Below are 20102 nucleotides of genomic sequence, written 5' to 3'. Positions count from 1 at the left end.
TTCAAAGTCTGACAATTACTTTCAGTAGTTTATCCGTGGTTACAAAACAGAAACGGAAAAGGCACACGTATTGTAAGTGATAAGTCTAGGAATTCACAAATAAACCAGCCACAATAATAAAGACAACCTTATCGTCCAGTTGACGGTAGAGACGGGCTATGTCATGGTCATACTTCTTCTTTTCCTCTGATGAGATGCTGGCGATGGCCGGAGAGAGATTATCGATGATCGGTGTATTGTCACATGGCTCCAATGTTTTTTGATCTTTTGCGCTCATTTGTTCGTCCACTGGGACAGCTTCACCTTTTTACAGAGATGACAAAATATTAAAAAACATTGTAAGACAAATCTCTGCAGAACAGAAATACCTTTCCACATGTACCCGATGAGCAAACATTAAATATTAGGTTTCCATCGTTAAGGCTAGAAATACTTCAAAAGGCAGATTCAGCCGTGTGTCTCCTGAAAACCTGCTGGTTTATCAGATCAGACTTAGAAAACTGGAACTTCGACACTATGGGCCAGATATCAATTTAAAGCAACTTTGAAGTGCCGAGTGTTGAGGCAAATTCTCAAGATAACTTGGCAATGACGGATTACACGCAGTCTTTATATCCTTGCAAAGCATTTACGTTGCATTGAGGAGTGCATGTGGTCAATCTTTGTAAACATTTCAACCCACAGGATGTGGTGTATTGTGCAGAGCAGTGCCACTCTTGTGCCACTCTTTACATATAATGCATGGTTTGTATTCAGCCTTAGTAGGTGTGATATCCTATATGGAGTTCATTATGTGTGTCTGAAAGCTGTGTTTTTCTGTATTTATTAGTTCAATACAATATTAGGTTGGGCTTTTCAAATCTACTTATGTCCGGTCAGGATCAGGTCAAAACCATGACCAGAACATTTTATTTAAAGTGTAGCTCTGAGAATAAATCTTTCAGCGCGGGAATAGCGAGAGGGCTAGTAAGACAGAGAAAACTATCGTGGAAAGACAATCCAACGTAACACGCTTAAGATATTGTTAAGAGAGACGCTTTGATGGAGAAAGAGCTGTAATAGAGTCTATCGCTTAGTTGTGCTACAATCATTCCCTCGGATCTGCGTCAGCAGAATAGGAAGATATAAATTTCAGGCAGCTACTTTAAGAAGAAGGCTAGAAGAGTCGTTTTTGAACATGTAATCACATTTGGGAGTTCCATTCTGTGCAATCTACAAGCTGCTGGCATACGGTCACCATGGCAATTTCAATGCGGTAATCAAAAATACATTCTGTATGCAGCAGTCAGCACAACTCCCCCAGGACCGGCTTGAAAGCAGAGTCTACACAGCTGAATCCAAAATAAGAACCACCAGCATCAGCTCGCTCAGGAAATATAAAAGCCGATGGGGTGGGGAGCACCAACCATTTAAAATTCCATTTATTGGTCGAGTAAAGGATCTATTAAATATGTACATTGAAATATAGATTGCCTCAAGTCTCTGTTAAGTATATATCTCGTCGAGCCTGATTGCCTGCATGCTATATGCATTTTCTTAAACAATAACATTTTACAAAGATGCTATTTTTTTTTTTTTTACAAGGGTATGTGACCATAATGTCATAAACAGACAATAAGCAAGCATAGAATATGTGTAATAAATATACAAAACTGAATGTTGTAGTCTATGAACTTTTTTTTTTATTATTTTTTTTTTTTTTACTGGTCTTTGAATTATGCCTCAAAGATGGACAGAGTTTTCTACTATCAGAAATTTGGCGTTCTGAAATAGTCTGTCTGTAAAGATACACCACTCTGGAGGGTGTGCAGGTATGGCTTTAGGGTACCATACTGTACCAAATCTTAGCCTTAACACTCCCAGGGACCACCTGTCCCTGGGATCATCATCTAATGTCAAAACAGAAATATAAACCATTCCATTGTAAAAGCCATTTATGTAATAAACATCTTCTATGGTGTACAAAAGTTGGAAGAAGTGGACCAAGACTGTTGCCTGCCCCGGGCGACAGCAGGAAGGGGACACAAACAGCATGCCCCCCCCCCCCCCCCCCCCGTATGGTCACGCACTGTATCTGTGCTGGTCAGCGGCAGAGGATCTGCAAGCTCCTCTGCCCAGTCTGTCAGTGAGGATCCAAGTAGTGTGCAGTGAATGGAGATCAGACGTCATATCCTGTCTGGGACCTCTCACTCTGCATGCCGCTTGGAGCTCAAGTAGCAGAGTGGGCAGTAGGAGGGTAGAGAGAAACAAAGGGGTAGGGAGTGGTACTGGAGAGACCCAAACAGGTATCATAAGACTTTAGAGACACAGATAAAAAAAAATAATTTATTCCTGTGAGCGATTGCCAACAGACACTTCTACATCATAGGTATGCCCCTGGGCCTGATCAGGATGTGTATCTCAAATTCTGCTGCTTAATGAAGGCACCAACGTAAGGATGTATTCTACTGCAGGTAACCTCTCTATGCTTCCTCTACAATACATGGTATCATCGCACATTGTCTGCTCAGGCTTTGGAGTTTCTAATCTGCCTTCTCATATTCAGATACTGTGCTACATGTCCAGAGACACAACTTAAATGGCAAATTGGTTTCTGCAAAACATTATTCAGCATCCTACTCCTTTACCAGGGCAAATAGAATAATATATTTACGAAGGAATAAAAATAAACTGTAATTTCTCCTTCTGTAACGTCTCTGTGTCCTTACCCCCTCTCCACCTGTTCAGCTCCATCTCAAGATGTTGTATGATGTTCTTAAGAGATTTAGTTTTATCTTTCTCTTTTTCATATTTCTTTTTCCATTCCTCTGCCGTCAGCTCCAGATTGACAGACACCGTGTTCTTAATGGTCTTTGCCCTAAAAAAAAATATATATATTATTTATGTTGAGTAAAGGTCTGGAAAGCAAAAAACTAAACAGCTGCAGCTCCAGGCCCAGGGATTTAAAAAAAAAAAAAAAACTTTTTTTTTTATTTTTTTTACACAAACACTACTCTTATGGTTGCCAGGTATTTCTCAGGTATTTGAAGATGCCTAGCTGGTGCCGGTATTGCAGTAATACCGGCAATACAAATATCTGTCTCAGTATAAACAGAGATTATTCTGCAATACCAGCGCCGGACAGTAGGAGTCGCTGTTTGTGTGGAGAGAGGCAGGGATAAGAAGTTACAGCATCTCCCTCCCTGTCTCTCTCTACTCACTGATCCGCGGGGTAGCAGCTCTGCACAGAGAGTTCAAACAGCAGTTTCGAGCCTGCGAGACATGGGAACTGTGAGAGACTTGGGGACGCTGAGACATAGGGACACTGGGAGACAGTGGCCCCCGGTCTCTCAGTGTCCCCATGTCACCTAGTCAGTGTCCCCATGTCTCCTAGTCAGTGTCCCCATGTCTCCTAGTCAGTGTCCCCATGTCTCTCAGTGTCCCCATGTCTCTCAGTGCCCCCATGTCTCTCAGTGCCCCCATGTCTCTCAGTGCCCCCATGTCTCCCAGTGCCCCCATGTCTCCCAGTGCCCCCATGTCTCCCAGTCAGTGTCCCCATGTCTCCCAGTCAGTGTCCCCATGTCTCCCAGTCAGTGTCCCCATGTCTCCCAGTCAGTGTCCCCATGTCTCCCAGTCAGTGTCCCCATGTCTCCCAGTCAGTGTCCCCATGTCTCCTAGTCAGTGTCCCCATGTCTCCTAGTCAGTGTCCCCATGTCTCCTAGTCAGTGTCCCCATGGTGTGTCTTAGTGTCCCCATGTCTCCCAATGTCCCCATGTCTCTCCCAGTGTCTCAGTGTCCCCAAGTCTTACAGAGTCCCAATGTCTCTACGTGTCCACCACTGTCCTAGTGACATCAGGACACTAGGAGACATGGGGACTCTAATGGACACTGGGAAACACGGGGATACAAACACTAAGGGACACTGGGTGACATGGGGACACAGACACTAGGGGACACTAAGAGACATGGAGACACTGGGGGACACTGGGAGACATGGGGACACTGGGCGACTTTGAGACTTGGGAGATATGGGTCACTCCCAGTGTCCCCATGTCTCCCAGTGTCCCCATGTCCCCTAGTATAAAAGAAAAATTCTCAGGCACGCACTGTGATAGATTTAAGCAGGTTTATTGGACACCGCAACATTTTGACCTGTACCAAGGTCTTACTCAAGTCTCCAGTGTCCCCTATGTATCACAGTGTCTCGGTGCCCCATGTCTTCCTGTGTCCCCTCATGTCCCCATGTCTCCCAGTGTCCCCAAGAGTCTCTGTCCCCAGGTCTCCCAGTGTTTCCTAGTATCTCAGTGTCCCAATGTCTCTCAATGTCCCCTAGTGACATGGGGACACTGGGAGACATGGGGACACAGATATGCCCCCTTTTTGTGTATGGTCGCCCCTTTCGGCAGTTCTGGTTATGTGATTTGTGTCAGTGGCCCACCCTTTTACCCCATCCATAGACTTCCTGCTTTACTGGACACTGCTGTTAGGGGTATGGGTTTACTTGAAAGATGAAAGCGCGAGATTAGCATAGCGTATGTGTTTTCTCATAGCTGCTCATAGCTGCAACCTGGAGTTTCCCTCCAGCACCATCTTCATCAGATACATGATGCTTAGGAGGTAGGACTGTTTTAGTGTTTTTGGTCAATAAGATTTAGTGATTAGGCCCATCATAATTGTCAGCACCAGGCCCACTGGGCTCTTAATCTGACCCTGCTGATTCTCAGCGGCTACATCAAAACATTAAAATGTTACTCATGGACCACAGTTTTACTTCCAGTAGAAACAAACTAATGTAACACTCATATTTCTTAATGTGATGAGGGCAGCCTGCAGGATTACTCCATCATTGAAACCACGGACTAGAACATTGAAAACACATCTGTTGTGGTCCACTAATTTCTTTTAAACGTACAATAAATATTTGGTATTTCACATCACAATCCAGTTCAGACAAGGCACACACTGCATTGGAGGAGCAGAAAACCAGTTTCTTTTCTCTTCCATCTTCCAGTCTGTGCCAACTAACAGGTGAAAGGTCTACTTTTCATAATCATGAACGACCAACAGCCACCAAAACATAGAGGTATCAGCTCCAGGTTAGAGCTAAACACAATGGTGTTCTATATTTAAACTTTATTTTTCAGAACTCAGAAACATAAATTCTTAATAGTATGAATTGTGGATAATTCCATTTAAAAGTAGGTGAATAGAAACATAGAATGTGACGGCAGATAAGAACCATTCGGCCCATCTAGTCTGCCCAGTTTTCTAAATACTTTCATTAGTCCCTGGCCTTATCTTATAATTAGGATAGCCTTATGCCTATCCCACGCATGCTTAAACTCCTTTACTGTGTTAACCTCTACCACTTCAGCTGGAAGGCTATTCCATGCATCCACTACCCTCTCAGTAAAGTAATACTTCCTGATATTATTTTTAAACCTTTGTCCCTCTAATTTAAGACTATGGCCTCTTGTTGTGGTAGGTTCCCTTTATGTATTTAAATGTTTCTATCATATCCCCCCTGTCTCGTCTTTCCTCCAAGCTATACATGTTAAGATCCTTTAACCTTTCCTGGTAAGTTTTATCCTGCAATCCATGAACCAGTTTAGTAGCCCTTCTTTGAACTCTCTCTACGGTATCAATATCCTTCTGAACATATGGTCTACAGTACTGCGTACAATACTCCAAGTGTTCTGTACAATGGCATGAGCACTTCCCTCTTTCTACTGCTAATACCTCTCCCTATACAACCAAGCATTCTGCTAGCATTTCCTGCTGCTCTATTACATTGTCTGCCTACCTTTAAGTCCTCAGAAATAATCACCCCTAAATCCCTTTCCTCAGATGTTGAGTTTAGGACTATCAAATATTCTGTACTCTGCCCTTGGGTTTTTACGTCCAAGATGCATTATCTTGCACTTATCCACATTAAATGTCAGTTGCCACAACTCTGACCATTTTTCTAGTTTACCTAAATCACTTGCCATTTGGCTTATCCCTCCTGGAACATCAACCCTGTTACATATCTTAGTATCATCCGCAAAAAGACACACCTTACCATCAAGACCTTCTGCAATATCACTAATAAAAATATTAAAGAGAATGGGTCCAAGTACAGATCCCTGAGGTACCCCACTGGTGACAAGCCCAAGCTTCGAATATACTCCATTGACTACAACCCTCTGTTGCCTGTCACTCAGCCACTGCCTTACCCATTAAACAATATTGGAATCCAAACTCAAAGATTGCAGTTTATTGATAAGCCTTCTATGTGCAACAGTGTCAATCCTGTGTGTTTTTATAGAGAAGAGGTCCATAAGTGATCATGGATCCATTAGGATGATCAAACTATTGTCTGAGATTCTGCTTCCATACAGAGCATACAGGGCATGGTACAGCCATTACTGAACACGGGGGACCTACCTCTGTCCAAACATTAGAGTAGACTTTGTTTCAGCTTCATTGAAGACAGAAGGAGAGCAGCAGATTATAATGGTGGTTCTACAGTTTCCACCGAGAGAATCCTGTAGTATTCGTGTCATTTTACTGTCTCTGTATGGGACATGTGTTTTCTATCACAATAAATAAAGAAGGAAAATAAAATTACAAATGGTGCACATAGACCGTGGCCAGAAGCCACACCAATTCTCCCCCCGCCAACTGCAGAACAAATCCTGACATTGCACTTGGTGTTCAGCTTTTTAATGTTTTTTTAGATTTTTTTTTTCCTCAAGCAGAATTCATGCTGAAAACACACGTTTATTTAGCTGACAAGTATACCCAAAACCAAGAGAAACATTGAAAAGCCTAGACACCATGGATGGACCTTAAGAGATAGCAATCAGAGATGATGAAGTAGATATTCTGTGCCCGGTTAATAATATTCACTCAAAAACTCAAATTTAAATAACCCACTATGAAGAATTTAAAGATATCAAAGAGGATCAACACTTAAACACTATACGTTTTGTAAATTAGCACATATGAAGGAAGTTTGTGTAAAATTACCAATTTAAATACTATTAAAATATTTTACACATTGGTGGTTTTTATACATATATTTTTATTATTATTATTATTTTTTTGAAATCAGTTTTAGATCTTCCATTCAATGGATGAGTCTGCTGACATTTACTTTATTTTCTACAACCCTTTCTGGATACGCATTTTGCTTTATTTAATTTCCAACAGGTTGCCAACAAACAGTTTTCATGGTTGACCATTACAAAATCAATCATATTTCCCAGACGCAAGTCGTTGGGCAATTTAGAAAGGGCACAGATGTGACCCTTGTAAACTGGATGAAAAAAAAAGACAAAAAAGACAAAAAGAATGGAAATGGAGGGTAGACCCATCTGGGTATCATTTCACTGCATAGATTGGCCAAGTAGGATGGACGGGGAAGTTATTGATTTTTTACAAACAGGAGCAGGTGGCAAATGTATTTACTTACAGTTCCTTCAGCGAGAGCAGAGATTACATTGCCCAAAGCAGATAAAGACTTATTGATGTTTTTTGCTTCATCCAAGACAGCCCCTTCTGCCCCAGTCTTGCTGACCTGTCAAACATTGACTAAACATTACAAGCAGTTTGCATACAAGAAGCCAAACAAAGACATTGCTACATAATAGCATGGTGGACTGATTTGAGATGGGCTGCTGGGAGCTCTTACTCAGCAAAGGCTCCTTACTCTGTGCTCAGTCCACCTGGACATCTTAAAGGGAAGGTTTATCTTACCCTGGTAGATATAGCCCTAAAAGCGATTCTGAAAGGGACACCAGAACCAATTAACCCTATATACAATACAAAAGTGATATTGGGGTACATGGCTCTAGATGTAAATTCTTATTGGCAACATTTTTATACAAATGTTGATAGCATGGAATTACCTATTATTTACACTTCACTAAAGGCAAAACAGCAAATAAGAGTCAAACCAGTACAAAATGTTAACATGAACAAGGATGTTAAAGGGACAATGTAGGCAGTATAACCATTTCATCTAATTGAATTGGTTAAAGGGCCTGAAGTCCCCTGGCACGATACCTCCATCCAGTGGTAAACCATTTTCGAGCAGCTTAACAATGATTAAGGATTCCTGTAAACCCACAGCGTGGCCCCTACTAGGGGTGTGGTTAAAGTTGAGACTACACACTTCCTTCAAACCATACCAATTAATGCTTTCAATGAGTCAACATTCTCAACCATTCACAGCTGCCCAGTGCTGCTTATTAGCCCACACAGTACAAAGGGATGGGCTGTTGGGGACTCTTGTTTAGCATTAAAACATTAAAAATGGTTTCATGCTGAATGGAAGGATGGTGCAAAAGCTTCAGACACTATAACCACTGCAATGAGATGAATCAGTTTCAGTGCCTACAGTGTCCCTTTAAAGAGTGTCCCGCACTAACAAACTTATAGTCTGTAAGAAGAACCAGAGACTGTTTAAAGCAGGTTAGCAAAAAGGGATACTCTAACCACCATAGGCCCTACATGCTGCAGTGATTATGGTGTCAGAAGTCTCTGTGTCATCCCAGGGTAAGTGTTCCAAACGGTTTACAAATAGTTTGACATTTACTTGGTTCTGGTGGATGCCCCCAGTCCTTCTGCTTGCACTGATATGCCAAAGTAGAAAGTCCTACATCTGTATTCGTAATACAAACATGGGACATTATTCAAAGAGAATATTAAATAAATGGCTGTTACCTTTTCACTGCCGGCTAAATCAACAAGATACAGCTTTCCACTCAGTTTCTTCTCCGTTTCTACATTCTCTTGCTTTATATTTATTAAGAAAATACTGTGACTTCTCGAGCTGTGTTCATTCATATCTGAAAGGAGACATTTAAAAGGACAACTCAGCAGGTGCAACAACCTTACAGAGAAAGAACATCTTCAATGAAGCTTCTGGCATGATGACTCTTCAGAGATTATTCAATGTGGCCATTTGATGACTTACTTGTAACAGCTACATGCCGGTTTGCTTTTCCTTCGTCGATGACATCCATAACTTCTTCGGGGCTGGATACAAATCTTTCTGTGCAACCCTAAACACAAATAAACTTCTATAAGCAAGGCCAGATCAAAATACAGCCAACATAAACAACCATGTATTGCTACTTTGTCATCATATGCGGCACATACTTTTTCTGAGGTTGCCAACATTTGGCCTATAAAGAAGTTCTTCAATCTTGGCCATTTTAACTCCTTGAGCCAGGGAGTCTTTATGAGTTCCTTCTCTTTGGCCAGTAGTCTGCTATGGAACATGCCTTACAATAAGTACACATGGCATGGTTTTGTAAAGCTCAGCTTTCCAGTTTACCAAAATGGAAGTGGTAAAAGCCAGATAACGCAGCTAATAAAGACAAAAATCTACATTTTACCAGCAACTATATAAAAAACAACAAACGCAGCATGCTCTGATTGTTAAATAACAAATCTATAGATTAGCCTTTTTCAAGAACTTGATTGAGAAATCTTGGTGTACATTACCTTAACATACGGGACTCTATTCTTGTCTTCGTGCACGGCAAGGTTAGTTTTAGACACTAAAATTAAAAAAAAGAAAAATTGTTGCAACAGGACATGCATTAAATAAACATTTTAAGAGGCATGCCTCTGTATTTGCTGATTTGCAGATTCCTAGATTGTGTGCAACTTCTGTGTTGAGCCCCCACTGTTCTACCTAATGTGAGTCACTTTAAATCAAATACAAACTGAATTATAGACATATTGAATTAATAGAGAACTAAAACAGGCACAATCTTACCATCCAGCAAATCTCTGATTTTGTCCAAATAAATTTCAAAGTATGAAACCTAGGAATAGAGAAAATAAGGGGAATATTAATAGGAATAGATATATTTATATTTATATACATTTCCTTTTCTAAAAATTATTTATTTTAGGTACAAGCAGCAATACATTCACCTGCATCAAAACAATATACAAAAACATTTTTGCGAAAACAATAAAGTACAAATATGGAAAAAAAAACAACAACAAAACAAACAAATAGTGGAAGTGTAATACGCAACAACGAAACGTTGGGGGGCAGGATACACTGCCGCCTAAGAGGGTTAGGTCCTACAGAGGCAAGTTTCCCAACTATATGTTGGTCTCAGAGAATTCTTCTCTTAGATTACATACTTTCTAAATAGAGGCCATTTTATTTCTCACTTGGGCTGTTAATTTGTCAATAAGATAATTTTTTTTTTTTTTTTTTTTTTTTTAAATCACAGTCAATTGCAGGCGTTTTGTCCCACAACCAACATTGGGCCAGGGCTCTCCAGGCTGGTAACATTGTCCTATCCAATAACTTTGTCTCACACGAGCGTAAATCATCAGAAGGTCTAGAGAGCAGGAAACCCAGAGGTTAAAGGGGATTGGAACATTTATATTTATTAAACAATTAAGGATAGACTGAATTTAATTTCACAAAAACACAGCTGTGACTTTATTCGGTTTTAGAAGGTATATTTAGTTATTAAATGAGAAAAAAAAAAAACCTGTGCATCTCTGTACATATCTATGGGAGCAGCAGTCTTTAACTAATTTTGGTCAGAAGCACCACTTATCTAAAAACATGTATGACTTGAATGTCTCAAACTGTCCCCGGGTGCATTCATGAGATGTGTGTGGTGCTTGCACATAAAGTCAGTATTCATGAACCTGTCCAAACCCTTGGTTACCGGTGGTGTTTCTGGTTGGATAAGCAGTGTTTGACACAAAATGCGATATAAAGATGGGCACCTCAATTAAACAAGGGTAAGACATTAGATCCACTGAAAAAGGGTATTTACTTATGTATTACGAGATAATACAAATGGTATTTAATCTTTATTTTAATGCATATAAAAATATGATTGTTTTCTTTAAAAGTACAATTTGTACCCATTTTCTTGTAAATCATTAAGTTTTATTCTGGACTTTTTTCCCCCCCAAGATCAGTCATTTTTTACTTCTGGAATGCTATGCGGAATGAACTGGCAAAAATGTGAAGTTTAGTGAATAATCCTGCATGATTCTAATCTGTGACACCGAACGCTTAGCAAAGGATCAAACAAAGATTAATGTCCTGTAGTCATTTGAAACCTGCTAATAGTTCTTTCCTCAAGCACAACCACTGTGTAGATTATCCACATGTAGCATGTCACAATCACACAGTCCCTCCTCTTTCCGTTAGATCATAACAAATCACAATTTGAGACGTGTATAAAGTTGTGTCTAATCTGGAACATCTGACCGTATAGCTGTTGCCTGTTGCCAATGTGAAATGATATTCAGGCAAATCATGGTAAAGCCTGTTTGCAACTCTGTTACTAAAATGGCTAAACTATGGCAATTAAAGGCCGCTATTTCGGACTGGACTATTTAAATGTTTTAAATCCGGTTGCAAAATACTGCTTTCTAATCCAACAAGGTTTTTTATGTATTACACTCAAAAACTGCCAAAATGTTTCTAAAGCAATGTCTGCTGATCCATCTCCAAAACTAAAACAGTAAGCAACATATGCAAATTTTAGGGAAAAAAAAAACACAACCACCCAGAACACACAACACGCCATCCAGATTGTAAGAAAGGTGAGAAACTACCACTTGTCCAATCATCACATTTATAATAACCACATGTTTAAATGCAATATCCCAATTTTGCGCAGTTATACAAAACATTAGTGATTTAAAAATAAGGACACCAATTCAGATTGCAATGTCCCTTTCATTTTCTCGTATCAAATTGTTCTGCCCTTTATCCACCCAGTAGATAATATGTCAGATTCTATTCACCTTAATGTGAAACTCTAGGTTTTCGTCCATCGAATAAATGTGATCGAAGATGTCATGTGCAATTCGAGGGATAATTCCCATCAGCTGATGGTCGTGAAGTTTACCCTGTAGGTGGAAAGAAAGAGAAAAACCAAGTGAACTTTCATTGCCAAAACCAGTCTAAAGGAGTTATGCTTCATTATACGAAGAATGAAGACAGACAGGCCAACTGCTGTATAGGATGCCTAATAAAATCTATGCAATGTCTTGCAGGTGAGGATATATTGTGTTATTCATTCAAAATTAAATATAAAGCTTGTGTTATCCTCTATAGCAAGTCCCAAGACCAGTTGGCCAGTGACACTTCTCACTTCAATCACAGCATAGTGTTATATTGGTCTATTTACCACTGGGGGTGTTTCTAGGAGAGAACACACAGGAAAAAAATAAAGGTGGATCAAGAGTATAACATTGTAACAGTCACAGGAGATCCAAATTAGGCAATGCAAGACGGTACCAACTCAATGTGCAATATTTCACTCCTTTTAATACCAGGTTTCTTGATTGCCACCCCTCAGAACTCTCTTCTCTGGTGGAGTCACCTCTATCTCATGGGCAGAACCAGTTCTCAACCCATCTGATACAGGGCATAGCAAGCATCCAATTATGGAGTTCAACATCATGAAGAACCGAAGGAGTGGAGAAAACTTGGCAAATTTTCAGGCCAGAATATTGTGTGTCAGGTTGCCCCCCTCCTGGAGCCTTTAGGCTGAATGTGAACCCCTTTATAGGAGATCTGTAATCATATAATGCGGTTATAATGTAATGCCATTGTGACTTGCATCAGGGCATTGAAAAACAAAAAGTTATTACCAACAAGCTCTGAAATTGGGTAAGGTACGTCCCATTTTGATTGGCAATCAGTTCTCATTGCCCAAAAAGCATATTGAGTAGATTGCAGGGTGTCCAAAAGGGACTCTGGTGCAATCCAGAAAACAAGAAAAAGAGAGAGAAAAAAAAAAAGAAAAAAGAGAGGGGAAAAAAGAGCGAGAGAGGGGAAAAAAGAGCGAGAGAGGGGAAAAAAAGAGCGAGAGAGGGGAAAAAAAGAGCGAGAGAGGGGAAAAAAAGAGCGAGAGAGGGGAAAAAAAGAGCGAGCGAGGAAAAAAGAGCGAGCGAGGAAAAAAAAGCGAGGAAAAAAGAGAAAAAAAAGAGAGAGTGTAACGGATCGACGGGCACCCAGACTGGGTACCTCCATTGAACGATGCTCCTAGCGCTTCCTGAGAACTCCAAGCACTGCAGCAGACACCACAACCACCGAACCGGAGACGCGTACGAATGCTCTCAAGCATATGAATGCTGTAAACAGCTGAACAGGAAAAGCATACAATCAGCATACAATCCAATTCCCCCAATAACGAGACGACACTTCGTTTTGAGGTCAAGCAGAACTGACTGTACTGGCACATACAGCCTCTTTTATTCACAATCCACAAATGTAGTACTGCCCACAGGGTTTTTAAATACAACCAATCAATCTGTACAATACACACAGACACTCCCACACAAAATCCTCCCCTCTGCCTGTGATATGATTACTGAACACAATGGGTAATCAATGTGGCGAAACCAGCCTCGCCACTGGGCATTGGAGAAGACTGATTGCCAGCCTCCTGCCCTGTGACTATGGCCCCATGTTAAAATGCTTGATTTTCCCCTGCAAAGACCCGAAAGCCGGGTCATTCTGTACTTTCCCTATGTGAGCAGTGTTACCCCAGATAGCTATGCCATGGAGCCTATTCGTATAAGGAAAGACTATGTGAAAGACTTTGGCTCCATGGCAATTGAACTGTATGTATGTGATCTGAGCGCCATTCAGTCAGAATTTGCACTTAGGTCTAAGTTATCTGGGGATTTGTTGAATGTATATGTTTTATGCAATAGCTGCACAGTTATATATTTTTATGTATTTTGCTACCATGTGGCTAATGGAGTTTTGCCTCTGTCCTTGGAGATAATTGGATTACTTCCCAATTATCTCCAGGATAGAAGACTCTGTGAAACTGGTTTTGGGCAGAAAAGCCATGCTTCATTTGGTCAAATAGGACTTTCCCTTAACTTTTTAACCCCTGGATGGAATTGGCTGAATTTTGACTATGTTTATAATTAAAGTATAATTATTTCTCTGCCTGTGATAATTAGATTATCCATTGTGTTCAGTAATCATATCACAGGCAGAGGGGAGGATTGTGTGTGGGAGTGTCTGTGTGTATTGTACAGATTGATTGGTTGTATTTAAAAACCCTGTGGGCAGTACTGTGTTTGTGGATTGTGAATAAAAGAGGCTGTATGTGCCAGTACAGTCAGTTCTGCTTGACCTCAAAACGAAGTGTCGTCTCGTTATTGGGGGAATTGGATTGTATGCTGATTGCCAGGAGTGTAAGCTGATTGTATGCTTTTCCTGTTCAGCTGTTTACAGTATTCATATGCTTGAGAGCATTTGTATGCGTCTCCGGTTTGGTGGTTGTGGTGTCTGCTGCAGTGCTTGGAGTCCTCAGGAAGCGCTAGGAGCATCCTTCAACGGAGGTACCCAGTCGGGCTGCCCATCGATCCGTTACAGAGAGAGGAAAAAAAAGAGAGAGGAAAGAAAAGGAAAAAGAAGGGAGAGAGGAAAGAAAAGGAAAAAGAAGGGAGAGAGGAAAGAAAAGGAAAAAGAAGGGAGAGAGGAAAGAAAAGGAAAAAGAAGGGAGAGAGGAAAGAAAAGGAAAAAGAAGGGAGAGAGGAAAGAAAAGGAAAAAGAAGGGAGAGAGGAAAGAAAAGAAAAGAGAGAGGAAAGAAAAGAAAAGAGAGAGGAAAGAAAAGAGAGAGGAAAGAAAAGAGAGAGGAAAGAAAAGAGAGAGGAAAGAAAAGAGAGAGGAAAGAAAAGAGAGAGGAAAGAAAAGAGAGAGGAAAGAAAAGAGAGAGGAAAGAAAAGAGAGAGGAAAGAAAAGAGAGAGGAAAGAAAAGAGAGAGGAAAGAAAAGAGAGAGGAAAGAAAAGAGAGAGGAAAGAAAAGAGAGAGGAAAGAAAAGAGAGAGGAAAGAAAAGAGAGAGGAAAGAAAAGAGAGAGGAAAGAAAAGAGAGAGGAAAGAAAAGAGAGAGGAAAGAAAAGAGAGAGGAAAGAAAAGAGAGAGGAAAGAAAAGAGAGAGGAAAGAAAAGAGAGAGGAAAGAAAAGAGAGAGGAAAGAAAAGAGAGGAAAGAAAAGAGAGGAAAGAAAAGAGAGGAAAGAAAAGAGAGGAAAGAAAGAGAGAGAGAGGAAAGAAAGAGAGAGAGAGGAAAGAAAGAGAGAGGAAAGAGAGAGAAAGTTCATCGGATCAGAAAACTCTACACCTTCTAACAGAGGAATAGAATCTTTATCCAATAATCTCAAAAAGGGATTCACATGCATAGTACACAAAATAATTGGATGATTTTTACCTCCATCGTGTGTGTTTTCCCTGAAGATGTCTGTCCATACGCAAAGATGGTTCCATTGTAACCGTCCAAGACATCTACAGAATATAACAAAAAATAAAGAAACAAGAAAAGCTTATTGCCATCAAAATGTAATGAGTTAGAACAGGTTTAATAGAAGTAGACTTTAATACAGTTAGGAGTAATATGGTATTCAACAAAGAAGACCATATTAATCCTGGGTGATAGTCTCAACACAGAGTGTAGCGTTCTAAGAGGCTACATGTTAACTAATAACTAATAACTAATGATAGTACATAAAATAATAATAAATGAAATGGCTCAACACTCCATATGCACCAGTTATGTACATACTCAGGGGTTTATTTCCCTGAATAAAATAAGGGCTTATGCACTAAACAGTGAACAAAAACTTAATTCGAAATATAACATTAGAATGAAAAAATGTTTTATTTGTATAATAGCCTTCATGTTGCAAATCAATTTTCAATTAACCATGAGTAAGCCCCTATGGACAGAATGGATAGAATGAGATGCAGAAATCCTGCCTATAACCATCTAGCCACTAGCCATGTGGAGTGGGCACACCAATTTGGATTTTATTAATCAGAATGTAATGTGAAATACAGGTTGTTGGTAAATGACATGGCAGTTGAGGGAACTTAAACAGCAAATAGTTACTGGAACTAGATGGTGATGGATTTCAAATGCACATATTCACTACTCCTGCAGATGTTTGCCAGGCTATAGATTAGATCTGAAAGGTCTACAGTATATCATAAGAATGGACCCAACCGAGCAATGGAAATCAGGTTTACCCCAAATCCAGTCATATTTACTCAGCCTGTAAAATAACTATAAAGCTACAGCAGAGTGTCATTGGCACTAGTCAAGGCAGTCCACTATGCCCTCAACAAAAGTGGAGAAACTGAAATTAGTTGAATCCAGTGTCAGCAGACAATAAGAAAAAAAACATATGTTGCCAGCAACGCTGGAGAACCTGAACTTCATGCAAAACAAGTGTCTGGATTTAGTCTAGTATATACAGTAAATTTTATTATTTTTAAAAACTTCTGGTATCTGGATTTTATTAACGGCTTAAAATTATTCAATTTAGTCTAGAAACAGTGGAAAGTATACATACACAGAGAATAATATTTTCAGTTCATCCCTGATTTCTGAACACATTTGATTGCATTAAGGCCATACTGAAGGAAAAACACTTAGAAAATATACAACAGGTCTGGTGTAAAATTATAATAAAGGCCAAATGTATTTTGTATGTACAAAACAGTGAGCTAGAGCAATATAACCCATAAAAGGAGCATGCACACACGTGGAACATGATGAAAACATACAAAAACAACATCTTTACATTTGTTACTGTGACATAAAATCAGAGAAGGGGAGGAAGAGAATGGAAGCATGCATTAAAATGATAAAGAGAGAGACAGAATGGAAGGTAGAAACAATGCCAAGCAGGGGGTCGGGGCTATATCTTTAGTACCAGATCTTCTGTTATTCCTCCATGTAATCTACTTGTTTCTGGTGGTCGGATCAGTAAAAATAATTTTTGTAAGAGGAGTTGAGAGATTGCTGCCTCCTACCATGTTTACATACCCTATCAAGACATGGCCATGCAGCCATCCAAGTCAGTCCAGGCTGATACAGGCTGATTCTAATACAGGACTTCACTACCCTTCGTGCACCAGGACTGACATCCAACTGATAGAGCACAGTCCAGTCCAGTCATGCGCTTGGAACCCAATAACAAGTTACCCTCGGAATAAACTGATTTTATTAAAGACTGTGTGGCCATATAACATTGTTGAACAGAAATAAATCCTGAATTAGCTTATGGTGTTGAATGCATTTATCTACACATGCACCCACAACAGTAAGATCAACATTGAATAGATTTTGTAGCCAGTGTACAGATTTTGGGATAGAGATCTATACAGTCCAACAATGAGAGTGAACTGGACACATAGGAGAAAGGCCAGAATGGGTTTGCAATTGACACATTGTCTCCAGAAAGGCATAATTTCCATTTAAAACATATCCATGCAAACTTGGTTGGTTCACTGTGCCCACACATCCTATGGAACAAGTTTAGACATTCCTGACATTTGGTTAGTGCCGTGTCTTGTAAATTTGTCTTGACTCCGAGGAAGAGTGAAAAAGTGTGACTGGAGGAGTGATCCATTCTTTGCCAACACATACAGTTGACCTGGCACAGATCACACCAATAACACAGACACATGCTACTGGAAACAGGAGTGCTCAAAATGCTTAGTGTTTTATCAAATCCCTTACCATAGACTCATGGAATCAGGCAACAATAAATATGTGAATAGAGGAGCCCGATAAATATGTATGAAATAACCTCTGGCATGATACAATATCCGCATGAGAAGAGCACTGTTCTCCTTGCTATGTATAAAGCAGAGCGTAGACCAAGGTCAAATTTAAAGGAGCCCAATCGGTTTAATTAACTGAGAATATGTTATTATTTATAAAGCGCTATACGTGTGTACCAACAGACACGTATTTGTAACCAGATGAATTAGACACACAGGAACAGAGGGATGGAGGGCTCTGCACAATAAGCTTACATGCTAGAGGGAGTGGGGAAATGTGACACAAAATGTAAGGGTAGGGTAGAAAAGTAGGTTGCAAGGATAGTGTTCATTGAAGGCTTAGGGTTTTGTTTTGATGATAGCTGCAGGGGAGGAATCGAGTGTGCGGAGAGAAAGCGGTTCACAGTTTAATTGATATGCTTTCCTAAAGAAGTAAGTTTTCAAAGAATTTTTGAAGGAGTGGAGATTGGGTGAAAGTCTAACAGAGAGGGGAAGGGCGTTCCATAAGAACGGTGCAGCCCTAGAGAAGTCTTTAGGGATCAGAGGTAGGAGTACAAAAAGAGGTTAGGCGTAGGTGTCCTGCAGAGCGTAGGGGCCTAGATGGGACATAATTGTGTAATAATGAGGATAAGTAGGTCGGAGCAGCATTGTGTAGAGATTTGTAAGTAAGTATCAGGATCTTAAATTGAGACCATTTCTTACGGGAAACCAATGGAGGGACTGACAAAGGGGGGAGGCGTGGGCGGACAGGAAGATGAGCCTCGCTGCCGCATTCATTATACACTGTAACGGGCAAGTTGGGAACACGTAAGACCACTGAGAAGCGGATGGTTTCAGGGGTAATGACAGCGTTAGAAATACAGCCTAGTTAACAAATTATAATATATCTAAAAAAGAAAAAAGGGAGATATTTTCATTTCTGAAAATACTTAAAATTTAGAGCAGGAACTTAAACAACGTGTTAACAGTACTTTGATTGCAAGCGTCATTTCTAAGAAAGAAAGAGCGGGGGAAAAAAGGGGAAAAAATTGTGAGAATGGAGAGATTTTTAATTGCCAACTACAAAATAAACAAAAAACATTTCATAAACACTGACAAAATGGCAAGAATGATCTTTGGAGCAGTACCTAAAATTACATAAATTATGAAATTCCCATTTATGCATCAGAACAAAAATCAAATAAAACACTGACCACAGTCCGTCCTTTTTAAATATCAAAAGGTATGTTTCCAGACCTAAATCTATCTTTTGTCCTCCACATTGAAAAAGGCTCATCAAAACTATATCCAAAACTAGGTGCCCTGTACAGAAATAAATCCTGCCTAGCCCCAGGCCCGGACTGGCCATCGGGCATACCGGGCAAACGCAAAAGAAACAACAAATAGTGCTCACAGTATGAGCACTATTTGTCATTTCTTTTTATATTTTACGGTCCACACGCGACTGAGAAGCTATAGTCACGTATCCTTAAAGTGGGGATTGTACCACTGCACGCTATTTATACTGGAGCTAGTTCAAGCTCCATAAAATGGGAGTAGGACTATATCTTATCTATTTTATACTCTCCCTGCTAGTATATACTGCACTATCATCTCCTTTCTTTTTCCATATACGGATCCACTGCTGATCATCTCGGACATCCCCATAGAAGAATAATGCTAAAACTCCTGGCAAGTGTACATTTGCATCCACATTGGAATACTAGTTTTGGACTTATCCAACCTCTGGACATACATACATACACATATATATTTTATCAATATTTTCCCTATTTAAGTTGTTTTTCATTGTACCTTAGGGGATAATTACTCTGTGGCGCTACCCATTCAGTTGTTTTTACTTTGTTATATGTCTCCATAAGTGGGGAAGAGGGATCCCTACTTCTGGGGTTAGCTGCCTCCCAAAAATATTTTATTACTAGTAAGCGTTCACAGCACTGTCCCTTTCTCTATATCTCCTATGTTATTAAATTTGCTTGCGCTGCGCAGAACAAATAAGGACCTTTTTCTCATGCTAGAGCTCCGAGCATTGAACCAACATGTTCACTTTCAAAGGGGGCGTGCTTGTCATTAGTGATGACAAAGCACACCCTCTGTGGCCCCACCCCCTCCTCGGCAGGCCACTGTGATTGAAAAATGCCCGGGCTGATTTTTTTTCCCCAGTCCGGCCTGCTAAACCCCACAGTAAAGATTGTACAGCAAATGCTGATACCAGTCATTGATTACGGGGATGTAGTGTAGGCACCTGCATCACAAATCTACCTTAATAAACGTGCCTTCATTGTATAACTCATTCTGTTACTTTGTGCTACAATGTAACTACATGGCCCAACTTTGCGACATGTTAAAATAACTAATTAGACTACAGCTGAAATCAAGACACATCCTTCATCTTTCCAGCCTTGTGCATAAGAGCTTTTCTGGCTTTTCTGGGAAGCTCCCACCCTACCTGAGCAGAATGCTCTCCTCAACTGTTCCCACCTCCTATAACCACCTCCTATAACCTCGCTCAAGTACCAGCACTTTATTTAGCATACCGCAATA

At 40.2% G+C, this 20102-nt stretch overlaps 1 protein-coding gene across 1 annotated transcript in view; it reads right to left on the bottom strand.

Moving 5' to 3' along the window:
- Window positions 1–20102, bottom strand: part of KIF5C (kinesin family member 5C) — a 76744-nt gene that overhangs the window by 33313 nt on the left and 23329 nt on the right. Inside the window, exons 3-12 of the mRNA XM_063429425.1 lie at window positions 15202–15275; window positions 11770–11874; window positions 9752–9800; window positions 9475–9530; window positions 8942–9029; window positions 8689–8813; window positions 7436–7540; window positions 6406–6554; window positions 2709–2857; window positions 128–303 (exon numbers count right to left, since the gene is read on the bottom strand). Coding sequence (XP_063285495.1) covers window positions 128–303; window positions 2709–2857; window positions 6406–6554; window positions 7436–7540; window positions 8689–8813; window positions 8942–9029; window positions 9475–9530; window positions 9752–9800; window positions 11770–11874; window positions 15202–15275 — 1076 coding nt within the window. The remainder of the gene's footprint in view (window positions 1–127; window positions 304–2708; window positions 2858–6405; window positions 6555–7435; window positions 7541–8688; window positions 8814–8941; window positions 9030–9474; window positions 9531–9751; window positions 9801–11769; window positions 11875–15201; window positions 15276–20102) is intronic.

This window comes from Pelobates fuscus, chromosome 8 (assembly GCF_036172605.1).
Source record: "Pelobates fuscus isolate aPelFus1 chromosome 8, aPelFus1.pri, whole genome shotgun sequence".
Lineage (NCBI taxonomy): Eukaryota > Metazoa > Chordata > Amphibia > Anura > Pelobatidae > Pelobates > Pelobates fuscus.
This window is presented reverse-complemented; position numbering and strand designations above follow the sequence as displayed.